The 13,523-nt window shown below is 30.8% G+C and overlaps 1 protein-coding gene across 1 annotated transcript; it reads right to left on the reverse strand.

The window, feature by feature from the left end:
* Positions 1–1,026: 1,026 nt before the first annotated feature.
* On the reverse strand, positions 1,027–5,167 carry LOC113523009 (dynein regulatory complex protein 9). The gene is made up of 7 exons (XM_026908872.3): positions 4,762–5,167; positions 4,157–4,238; positions 3,485–3,631; positions 2,779–2,884; positions 2,347–2,517; positions 1,810–1,941; positions 1,027–1,288 (listed from the first exon to the last, which is right to left on the reverse strand). The coding sequence occupies exons 1-7, from the start codon at positions 4,820–4,822 to the stop codon at positions 1,085–1,087; spliced, it is 903 nt and encodes a 300-aa protein (XP_026764673.2). The 5' UTR covers positions 4,823–5,167; the 3' UTR covers positions 1,027–1,084.
* Positions 5,168–13,523: the final 8,356 nt, after the last annotated feature.

Here is a 13,523-nt window from a genome sequence, read left to right on the forward strand (position 1 = left end):
CACAGCCATGCAAATACAGCTGCTTTACGGTTGAAACACGAATGGGACCTCTGTACTCAAGCAATCGACTTTGTACAAAGTCTCCCTCAGGTAGTTAATACTAACAACCTTATTAGGTTGCTAATTCCCATTACTAACAATCTCTTTTCCTCCCATTGGAGTTCCTAGCCCTCATTATTATGGTCTGTTTAAATAGAACTTAATAACAATGTATATAAACGGATATTCGACCCGACCAGTCTGTCAGACAATCTGCTGTATCTAATACAGGACTAGTGGATGATATATCGATGAAGATGTTATCAGGCTCATCAGAGTCAGGTTTTTTGATCCATCATGGCTATGACGATTTATAATTTTAGCTAAGTACAATAACTCCAAAGAAATTAAGTTTAATGGTTAAGCAATAAAATAGACATAGCGTTTTTACTTAAATATATTGTTCAAAATATAGTAGTGAAATATTTTTACATTTATCAGTTTTGTTAATATATGTATATTACTGACAAGTACAATACAATGCGTCTGCAATATGGCAGTGAAAGACAAGCAGTTGGTAAAGATCCATATGCAAAAATGATTAGGTATATTTGTAATTCTTGACAACGTAGGCAAATAATAGGTTAAAAAATTTGTCCTCTAATTGCTTAATCCGATGGGTTTTTTTCTTCAAGCATTTTCGTCAAGAAGTTAAAAGATCTACTAGTTAGTACTAGTCAGCCAGGATAGCAGAGAATTCCATCGGATTGGTCTGAAGGTGATTTTTTTAAATTCTCAAAAATATTTAAAAAAATTGCTTTTTTTATTAATATATCAAACTCAAAGAATAATAATTCTTTGAGTTTGAGGTCACTATCAACCAATGAAGTGTCCAGGAGGCTAACTGTATAACTAAGCTGAATACGAGTATAATCCAGTCTTTTAATCGCAGAAACTTTTATCAATCGGCGAGAGACATATATATATATATATATATATATATATATATATATATCTTTCAGCCTTTGGGGTACATACCGGCATGAAAATTTTATTTAAAATGTTAGGGCTCCGATCCAAAATCGTATCTCTCTTTATATTACTATTATTTCTTTTTGCCTTTACTGGGTGATTTTTTCGCGCTGCGTAGATATCTGAACTGGCCAAGTGCGCGACGAACCATGATCCCACGCCACCAAGACTGAATGCGTTTGGCAGCCGTGTTCAATCGTTCTTGGAGAGCAATGCGCGCAGCGCGCTCCCGCTTGAATGTTAGCCATCCGCGCATTTCTCCTTCGTGCAAATTGTACTGGTAAATACAAAATAGATTAAATATCACCATCATACATCTACTAACTACATAACAATATACATCTACTATAACAAGCTGTCTTCGTTTTTTACATAATGAAGATTATATTCCTAAGTTATTTTATTTTTAGGTTCCATAATTACCAAACGACTAAAATAACCTCATCATAATTTCGTCATGTCTCTTAATATCTCAAGTTCGTATTTGTTTTACATTTTTCATTATAAATAGAAAACAACGCTATATACTATTACACAAATGAAGCCCTTACATAATAATACCCCACGTAAACTATGTAGTATCTTCTCTTCTGCGATAAGACTGATTAGACAATAAATGAGTAATAAGGTATTTCAAATTTCAAAATGCTTAGCTCTATTAGCTATGCTAATTACATATATGTAATTCCTTTCGCCAACAGAGAATGCTTTCATCTGATTGCAAATTTAGTATTAATGATAGTTTATTTATGGTATAAGTGCAAAATTAAATGTGCTCCATAAAATTAACAATTTTACCAAATTCTGTAGCTCTTCGTGTCGCGCAATAGCTATGCGAAGCTGTTCGCATTTTTTCGATACTCTGTCACATATATCAGCAATATCTCTTGTATAACGTTCTTTCCAGTACACCAATAAGTCTTCACGCTCCTGTGGAAATATTAGAATGCAGATTTTACTTACGTTTCTTCACTACTATATTCATAGAATCACTACCAATACTATTTCTATACAATGTTTATACCACTATACTATAGACTTAGTACTACGTACCGTACCCATTTATTTTTTATTTATCCTTTTTATAGGTATTTAATCAATTTACATTTGCATAAAAGATACTGCATCTAAAAATAAGGTGCGACGTCAAACGCTTATGGAAACGCACAAATATTAGAAATAAAGTAGAAATTAGTAACTGGTGGATGCTGTTAAAATTTTATTTTATCTTCATAAGAGACCTATATCACGATAATAAATAATCTTGCTTCTTATTCTTCATATGCCTATACTATAAATATTGCATTATATAGATTTATAGTTTTTAATATTAACCTTAATCTGTAATTCGTAAGCCCGAACCAATTCGTCATGTACTCTCTGCTCATAATCAGCTCTGGGTAAAGGTGGGCGTGGAACATTAAGCTGCAATTCCAATGATTCCGCGCGTGCTATTACCCACTTCTCGGCGTAACAAAGACGTGCCTTAGCGTTTTGGTAATCGTCCTGAAAATGAAGTTGTGAGATATCCTACATAATGGAAAGTTGTTGAATACGTATCCCGAATGGTTCAGTAGTAGCATTCTTTTCAAAAATATATTTATAAATTTTTATAGTTGTCGATATTCTCGTATCATTGATTCGCATAGTTACCAAACGTTCAAAATACAATCAGTACATTAGTACTGTTACTTTTACTATGGTAATAGGCAAAAATAATATGGACCTCAATGCAAATAGGAACTATACATCTTTGTATCTACTTACTTTCATCTTGTCTCGAAGAAGAGCAATCTTTTTATCGGCATTATGTGTTTCGAGAATCCATTGATTTCGTTTGGTTATTAGCTCTTTAACAATGCCTTTAAGTGTCCTGTAATAAATAATCAAAAACTTAATTAAAATTGTATTGATTGCTTGACAGGTATTTACTGAATATGACCATTTTAGATTTCTATCAAATATTATACAGAAAATGATCATAATATAACCTAAAATTAATAATTTTAAGGTTTATTAAATTCTAATTATAAAATTCAGATAATAACCTCAGACGACTCGAACAATATAATATAAATTCAGCAGAAGAAGAATTTTCTATAATTCTTTTATAGTTCAGTTTTTCATAGATAAATATATTTATGGCAAATTAAAATTTTCCATAATTTAATATATTATATATAATATAGTGAAATTGAAATCATTAGTATCCTTTTAAGTAAATTTTCTAGTGTTAGAGTTAAAATGGAACTGAATGATTCATTCAACGTAACATAGGTTGAAAATACTACAATAATTATGAGCTTCTCATACTAATAGGGTGCGTCCAGCTATCAAGTATGTCTACGGGTGCTCAAGACATGCCGTTTTTCAACCTTAAAATTTTTTAGTAGAACCAAAGGAACACTTAAAGGAAAATGAAATAAAAGGACATTAATGTTTTCTATTTCATCTGTAGATAGTAGATACATACATTTCCAGCTGCTCGTGCTTTAGACGCATAGTAATCGCGGAAGAGAAGCGACTTTGAAGGACTTTCGTAGCTTGCTCCAGGGTGTACCATTGTCCTGTCTCCACAATCTCAATCAGGGTTCTTCGTATTACATCCTTCACCATTTGTCTAGTTTATAAAGTAATACCTCTTTATAGCGACATTTTCTTCGATTAAAAGTATATTCAAATAAAAAGCGGAAAGGTTTGTTTGAACCAGATACCAGTTGGATTTGAAAAATACTTTTTGCATTATTTGATAGCTTATTTCTTGAAGCAGATTGTAGGCTATCTAACAGAGGGAAACTTTGTACAAAAGTCGATTGCTTGGGTACCTCCATCCCATTCGTATTTCTACCGTGAAGCAGTTGTGTTTGTATGGCTGTGTTTCGGTTTGAAGGATGGGATATGGCGTGAATTTACAGGGTATACAGGAATAACACCTGAGTTCTCAGGAATGGCAACGCAAAGGGGTATCATGGGCGAAACAGTATACTCTGTTATGTCCATGGTACTGAAATCTTGATGTGAAAATCATGGAATGAAATCTTCGCTCTACGCACTCTTAAAATTATTAACTTTTTATCCCTCGTATTTTGTTATTGCTAGAATTTCTTTCACTGTACGCCATCTTTATCAATTTAACGATACTAACCGGTCTCTAGTGAACTTATCACATTGAGCTTTTTCGTTTCTGCTTTTACATTTCTTGTCTGCTTGTAATTCTGTGGTGCCCTCTGTAATAATAAACGCATCTTACTCAATCTGTCACCAGATGGCGGAAGCGGTTAAAAATTACTGCCATGAAAAATGAAATTCTGCTAATAAAATGTAATTTTAAAAATCATACAGCTACTTGAGCGGGACTATTCTTTAAATAATTATTGGAAATTGATTATAAAAGTAAAATATAAATTTAACGAAATTGTAAATAATATAATTTATGAACTTTTAACATTATTAATAAATAGTAATATAGTTCAAACCATTAGAATTTAACAAAACTCACTGAAGTTAACTAGCTGTGCTCGCCACGGCGTCCATGATACGCTTTTTCTTATTTTCTCATTAACGAGAATATCTATTTCAGTAAAATGCATGTAATACAGGTACTAACTAATTATCACACTAAATCTCATCAAAATTCATCTAAATAGTTTTACATAAAGCATGTTGTATGTATACTTATTTGCCACCTTCGTGGTTCAGTTTTAGTTTTATTATAAGATACCTACTATATAAGTACTATATACTACTTACCGAGAATACGAATTTGCAAAAGGACCACTTCTAATGTTAATGTAAATAGCAGAGCATCCATATTTTATTGTTATACTTAGATAAGTATCCTTAAAGCAGAAAAACAGTTGGGCATTATACTTACACATAAGATACCAAAATTGTTTAAAATAAAATAAAAAAAAATAACAGTTATTGTTTTTATATTACTTAGGTATTACCTATTTAATATTAATTATAATGGTTTGACGTTTTCTTATAAAAAAGATGTTTCTAAAGTAACTAGGTATGTACTGTGTCTATGTGTATAGTAATTTGATAATCAATTGTAAAGATTAAAATACAGCTCATTGTATTGTCTATACTCTATAAAAACATAAAATTTCAATGTATAGTTGCTATTTTATAGTTTTTATAGTGCAGGTATTCGAAACTATTATTCAAATCAGAACTGCAGAACAAAGTTAGTACAAAGCATTTATTCTATTATTTTCTTAGGAATATATCATCATCATCATTGTCGTCATCATATCAGCCATTATTTGTCCACTGCTGAACATAGACCTCCCCCATAAACTGTCAAAAGGAACACGACCATTCCTTATGGCAGTTTACCATTGGCGGGGATTTTGCCAGTAGTTAACATTTCTTGCAAGCGGATTAGCAACCATAGTTTGGCTTTTGGTGATGTTTTAAAAGGGACGCTGCTGCCCATCCCTCGACCATTAAGTTACTTCTTCAAGCATCCACAGGAAAGGAAGAGCTGGCCCATTCTATGCCGGAGGACTAAGAACCTAGCAACAACTACTGAATGTAGAGGGGAAAATGATTGTTAGCAATGGAGTTTGACAGCCCCATTGCTAGCAATAGGCCTTATTAGGTCGACCTCCACGTGGTTTCCCCTGGAAACCATCGTGAACATTTTTTTGAATTCGTCACAATGGGCTAACTGACCTTCTTCATCCTCACCTATCATCCTGCACTGGTGCCCCGCCGGTGTATACCGATAGCGCAGGTGGGGTTACCATTCCATTATCATCCATTAAAAAAAACTACTGAATGTACAAATTTCAGTTTAAGGTATGTATTTTTCATTTAGTTTCAGCGCGTTGAAAAAAGAGGTGGTTAATTTTAACCCAGGTAGCACGGTGAAGTATGCCACTCTAAAAATATGTCAATCTTTGTTTTAAGAGTATTAATACCAAAGCTTATCTAACTGCAAAATTAACAAAAACTACAAATCTCAATTCTAGCGCCATCTAGTATTTCGTGTGAAATTTTGTTTAATAACCAACAAACTTAAAGTACTACTATTTTACTTTTTAACTTGACAAATTTATCGTTTTTTGAGTTCAATATACATACATATTATAAATAATTATTGCATACAATTATATTGTTGCGTAACTTTTATAATTGTTTATTATTATAGTATTCTATATATAAGTATACATACGTACCTTTTTTCCTGTGGGTTACAGGACGGGGTATGTTTTTAAGCCGACATAAGTCGAGAAGGTGAAAACCAAAAAAATACTATATATAAGTAATATTATAATAGGTGTCAAATACTATTATTATAGTAAGCATTAGTCTGTTAGGCAGAGCAAGTAATAATAAAAAAAGCGGCCTCAATGAAATTATTGAAACAGTTTTTATAAAATAAATATTCAATTTTATTTTATTTTATTCGCGGATTATCTTAATTGAATGTCTGTTATATTTATAAATTTGTTTTATAAATATTATTTCTTGCCTGCGTAGGCACTTGCTTACAGTCGTAAACGTACCTTTAATATGCTCAGATACACAATAATATGAATATGTTCATGTTGTATAAAAAACATATTTATTTTTTTCTTTTCTTTTTTTTATTTTTAATCTTGATATAAAAAAGCATTTAGCCGAGAAAGCAACCACTAATTTGTCAATATTAAAATTATTCAAACTTAACAAAAGACCAATAATGTAGTAAGCTCCATTACGAAATGCTGATAAGCTTCACAAAACATAAACGCTATAAGCATTATATTTTACGATGGAAATTCCTTAGATATTATATAAAAACGTACCTATAATAAAAAGGTAATTTATTTCTACAAAATAGGACAACTGTTACGCGAATTAATTAAAAAAATATTTAAAAAATACACGGCGATTTTAATATTGCGTATCTTTTTGGTATTACCTTCTGTATATTTTATATCATTTTAGATACCCATTGATTTTAATTACGAATGGATAGCAGAATTGAAATAAATAGATTTAATACATTTTTCTTTAACGAATTCTAAGGAATGCAAAGAAACAAAAAGTTGGCAAATAATTTATTGGAATACATTTATTGATGTACTATATAAGTAGTATATCTAGAAGTCTGTTTGTAAATATCTAGTTTCTATTAGTATCCAAGCTGTCTGTTTTTAGGTATCTAGTGTCTACTAGTATCCTAATACCTATTTAAGATCAATTCTGAAATTATCTTTATATAAGAAGAAGACAAAATATTTAATTTATAAAACTTTTAATAATAGACAAGGTTTAATTAATGAAATTAAAGGAACTTACATGCATTTATTACATTGGCATCGAGCTCTTTTAGTATAACTATTATAATAAAATATTCTAGAAGTTTCGAATGTGTAGCACTATACTACAAACGTGTTTTACTAACACAATTAAATACTTTAATTTTGGTTTAATAAAATTCTAATAGAATTACTGTGATAACCTTGTGAGATTGATATCATAGCGACGCACAATGTGTTTGATCAATGTTTACATAATATTGACGAATTCGCAAAGGATAAGAGAAAATATCAGAACAAATACAGACGTTGGAAGTAATAACGAGTACAATCAAAATAAGTACTTTATATATACAGAATGAATATGAAATTGATAGTTGAATATTATCAGGTTTCTTCAGGATCAGCAACCTGCACGTAACACTTCTAATATTGCAGACGTCCGTAAGCTAAAGTTACCATCGGACGGGCTGTAAGCTTGTTTGTTACCTCTGTGGTATAAACAAATATTCATAAAAATTATGGGTCATATTTTAATACCTATTTATCACTTCAAAAAGAAGGAGGTTCTCAAGTTGGTTGTATTTCTTTTTTACGTGTTATCTCATATAAACCGACTTTAAAATTCTTTTTTAATCTGAAAGGATATACTTACAGATTAATTCCACAGAGATTTTATGAAAATCAATTTAGTAGTTTTGTTTTTAAATCAAAATAACTAATTTTGTCACAACTCAAGTCGGGTTTTTTGTGGAACACGGTATAATTATTTATATATTTTTCTTATTCATTTTATTTTCTTATAGCAATCATAATTGCATTAATAAGTTATACAGGTACAGCTCTTTTCCGACGTAATAATTTAATGTATACAGATTATACACAAATGTCATAAGTACACGTAACTAATTACAAAGGAATAGAGCCAGAATAACACCCATATCGAATCTATTTATCATAACATGAAGTTTCATTACACTTTTTTTATCACAGCCCTTTAGTATGTTACAACAAGGTTACAACATTATACCTTAGATCTGTCCATGAGCGTTTATCCGGAATTATTTAATACCCCTGATGATAATAATCAATTTTCCTCGACATTACCTTTCAATCATATATAAGGAATCCATTACTGTTTCACTTGCACGCTGTTCCGGAAATTAACAAGAAATTTGCTTCAGAATTAAGAGTCAAAATGTATTGATACACTTGTATATTCTCTTTGAACCTTATTGAATTTTAACCCTACAATAAACATTAAATATAACAACTTGTTTATGTTATATAATTTTAGTTGTGTATTATTATTATTATTGCGATCTTAATTGAGAGTAATAATGCGGTATAACAATCTTGTTTAAACATTCGTGTCTCTAATGAATAGCCAGCCATGAATATATGGATAAATTTCAAAATCAATATGTAGGTAACGCTTGCACTTATGACATTTTTGTATAATCTGTATACAATAAATTATTACGTCGGAAAAGAGCTGTACCTGTATAATTTATTAATACAATAAGTACAATTTATGTGACATTTTTGACTCGAAAAGATATTATTAGTAATGCAATTTTGATTGTTATTATTTTAGTAAACCTAAAATACGATGTCTCTACTTGCCTAATGTCTTTTATAGACCTACATATAATTTTTCAATTATAATTAGAATTTTATTATTCTAAGTAAGCAAGTACATACAAATAAGTAGGCACGCATATTATGATTAGTCTTGTATTGTTTTACATTTATTTATTCTTTTGGACATCAAGAAAATCGTTTACAGAGCTTGATGACATTCTCAATAAATCAACGCTGAACAAAAATATTAACAAAAATAAAAAATATTTGCAGTTATGTAGGTTACTTAGTACTTTTTTAAATGTGGTCATTGGAATGTACTCAAATGTCATTTCTTGTATAGATGAGTTGTTATTTGCAGTTTCAGACTGTATCCAGTCAGCTTGCATGTTGTGTTCAACAGGATTTTCCCAAATTCCTTCGGTTCTTCAGACCAGTGTTGGGTGCAAGCTCATATTTTGTGTCTTTCTTAATGACATCTACGTAACACCTGATCTAGCGAGTGTGTGTGTACTAGATTCCTATGTTTTTTTATTTGTTTTCTATATTGATGGCAGGTAAGTATTCATTTATTAATCGTTTCAAGAGGCGATACAGAATAAATTTCATGTTATTTGACATATTATTATAACCAACCATGTAACATTAAAAGATTAATTGTTACAAATTGTAAAGCAGTAATTATTTTTTTTCTTTTTTCTACAAAGCTATAAAAATTGTATAAGTTACATTGTTGGGCTAAGATAAGGCTTCTGAAAATTGTAAGAAATAAATATTTGAACTGTATACTTAGTACGATTGTAGCGATTAATCGTAACGTGTGTGGCTAACATTATATTCAAAGATCAAAATCATAGTACGTATTTACTTTGAATTCGATGGATTCAAATTTGATTAATTTCCCCGAGCTTTAGTACATAACGTATGTAATGATCACTTAACATCAATTACAGTTATCATTGTAACTATTAAATGCTCTTTGGCAAAATTTTATTAATCCTTAATGTTTGATATTATCAGCTTTTTGTATTAAAAATCGTTTATTTATTTTGATTAGTTGGAAATAACTTGAAACTACATAATGGTGGCAGAAGATACATATTGTTAATAATGGGAACTAATAGTCTTATTATTAGTAAAATACTGTATTAAATCCACCTCCATGTTCTTCCTCCTGTAAACCATCGAGATTAATTCCTGATGAATTCGTCACGATGCTGCGATAGGCCAACCAATCTAAATATGTCTTCACTTATTGTTATTCACTATAGCATTTCATTTCATTTCCATCTTGTAATTATAGTAGTAGACTATTGATATAATTAGTTTAACAATTTCAGAATTTGGATTTACAAACTAATATGCCTCTATAATTTATATCAGACAATGTTATCTACATTCATCTGTACAGACCGTTCATCAAGTTACTTATTATTTTTTAATCGCTCTGAAATTGAATTGAATCCGTGATCTCATTTAAGTAAACAAAGCACATTGTGGAAACTACCAAATAAGAATTCAATAGCCTATAGCATAGATATGAAAGATCATATCAATCAAATGAACGTGAGCGGAAACTCCAACTGCAAAAATCGTTGATGGCCGCTATATTTCTTTTGTATAATCATCATATAGTCTATATCACTCCCACAGTTAAAGCGAATGTAACAACACTTCATTTGTGAAAATTCACCAAGTCGTTTATGCTACACGAAGCACCAAGGATCCAAACTTATTACTTACATACCTTACCTACTAATAAGTCTGGATCTGTTTCTTTCGTGTATCTAAAAATAGATGAATACTGTTCATAGGTATGACAATAACTGAAGATGTTTTTCTTATTTACTTTAGGAATTCTTGCAGAGCTTCTCTGTTAGTGACTTCAAAAGTTATTAGTGGTATTTAGTCATACATACCTTCTTAAATTATCAGTATATGCTGCTAGTGATTATGTATGATACTAAACGGGATAAAGCTAAGAAAGCTCGTTACAAGAAAGAGAGGTCACAGGCCAACTTTGAATCGTATAAAAAATTACATAACATCAGCAACAGAATGTGTAGAGATACTAAACGCCAATATATACACTCCACTATCCGGAGCCTTAACCAGCTGCAAGTCTGGAAATTTGCAAAACATCTTTTGATATTACCCACGAAGCAATAGAGAAAGAGCAAGAGCGAGAGTTCCATTTTGTGATATTATATGCGCAAAGTTTAGAATCCATAGACTTATGGATGGACCATGTAAGACAGTGTAGAAGAGAAGAAGAACCTCTCGATACGTGGATTATGATCCCAATCGCGTTACAGGAATCTATAGATACATAAGGCTCATACATTTACAAAGGTTTGTGTTGGTTGACTTGACAAATTTAATGTATTAAGATCTTCTTCAAGGGTAGAAGACTCATACTTCAGTAAAATGGTAAACAATAATAAAAGCGAACATTGCACAGTTTATTTTTACTAGGTGGTTTCCTTAAGACTTTTGTGGATATATGACATATTATTCACGTGGAATAGGTTTTTTTTTTAATATTAAGTAATTAAATGGGGATTTTTGACAATTTTATTTGTCACTGGTCACTAAAAATGTACTGGACTATTTTTTTATGAAATTTGGTAGCGATAATTTAATCCTTGAGTTAACATAGAACATAGAAAAGTACTAAAACACATACCTAATAGGTATATCTATTATTCTTTCTTATGCAACAGATTTTTGCATAACAATTTGTAAAGAGAAATTTTACTAAGCTAATCTTTTGCTTGCTAAAAATTATCAGATGAACAGTGTTAATGTAAATTAGTACAACGGTGAATTGTAAAAAACTTTAATGAAAGTAAAAATACTTTAAGTCTGGAAATACCAAGAAAACATTTTATCTTATAGAGATTGAGCATAGAATTCCGTGGTATCACGAAAACGTAAAAAGTTTACAAAGGAAACGAATATTCGGAGTTATTTGATGAAAATTTTCTAGGCCGAATCAAATTTTGTCTATTTTGGTTGTTCGTTGTAAAAAAAAAACTGGTTCGAGGTAAAGTGTAGCTCTTTCGTAATGTAATCACGTGGTTCTCGAGGCTACGGTTTAAATTAAATCACCCCTAATTATCGCCCGTGAACCCTCGAGCCTTCTACAACGACGATCACGAGGTGTCGTAGAGACACGTCACCCTATAATATTCTGAATATTTGTCATACCATGCAACTTTGAAATACACCAAGTCATTGATACCTAAATCAATTTTTATATTTATGTTCTAAATATTTTAATCCATTATTACAATGGTATGATTTTAATTAGCTTTTTGGTATAGATACCACGTAAAAATATAAAAGATATAAGGCTATATTATATTAATATTATAAATGTGAAAGTTTGTAAGGATAAATGAATGAATGAATGGATGTTTATTAATCTTTCATGCATAAACTACTGAATGGTTTTGAATGAAATTTGGTACACAGATAGGTTGTACTATCTTAACTCTAATTCTAACTTAACACATACTATATTCTATTTATTCGTATTTACTTATTAACATATAATATATAAACTTACCTATTTACTCTAAATTCAATACATATAAATACATAAATGTAAAAACGAGTTTGTTTGTTAGATACTTCTTGATGCTTTGATAAACTCAATTAATTGTTATGAAATTAAAAATGTATATAGTATAAAAAAAAAGAAAAACAAAGATAGTCGATACTGTCGATATCTGGATGGTTCATTTTAACCGTTAACTGTCCACTGCTGAATATAAGCCTTCCCCATAAAGGGGGTTTTACCAATAGATGCCATGCTTGGCAAGCAGGTCGGCAACCGCACTTAGGCTTTTGAGATATTTTAAGAGGGACCCATCTTTCGACCACTTCCCAAGAGTTCCCTTAGTCGCCTCTTACGCCACCCATGCGAAAGGAAAGGGTGTTCTATTTTATGCCGGGACCATTTTGATAGATAGGTACCACGTAGATACTTTTTAATCTCGTTATTTTTTATATAGCTAATTACAGAGACGAAATCGCAAACACAGCTTGTTTGAGTAGGAAAAAAATCTGGTATCTTTTTATTTAATTTCCAAACATACCACGAGCAACTAATATTTTTTTTACTACATGTACGTCATACCTACTGTACCTACCTATCTATTCCGCGCCTACACTATAAAAATATAAAATGTAGTAGGTAGATAACATAAAATAATAATAAAATATGAACAAATAAAATGCTTCCTTTTATAGGTGAGTACTGTATGTATTGAAATCTGTTTTGATCTATTTTTTATTTTGTCTATGTTCTTTTTTTACTTTTTTGTTTTCCTTTTGAATGTTTAATTATGCTTTAGTAAAGACAATGGTCAGTACTTTTATCTTAATTATTACAGTTCTGCCTGTACCAGTAATTAGTTACATTTAATTATCTATAATTAATTATCTATGCTATAAAGTAAAATAGATTGTGTGATTTTTATGCAACTTAGAATGGCAAACAAGCCGACGGCTCCCTTGATGGAAAGTGGTAAGCGTCGCCTATTAACATGAATAACAAGGTATACTGTTTCGCCCATGATGCCCTCCATGCGTTGCCATTCCTGAAAATTAAGGTGGTATGCCTCTGTACCCTGTAAATTCAATGCCATATCCCACCCGTCAAAT

Source organism: Galleria mellonella, unplaced genomic scaffold (genome assembly GCF_026898425.1).
Source record: "Galleria mellonella isolate WM207_F2 unplaced genomic scaffold, CSIRO_AGI_GalMel_v1 utg38, whole genome shotgun sequence".
Taxonomy (NCBI): domain Eukaryota; kingdom Metazoa; phylum Arthropoda; class Insecta; order Lepidoptera; family Pyralidae; genus Galleria; species Galleria mellonella.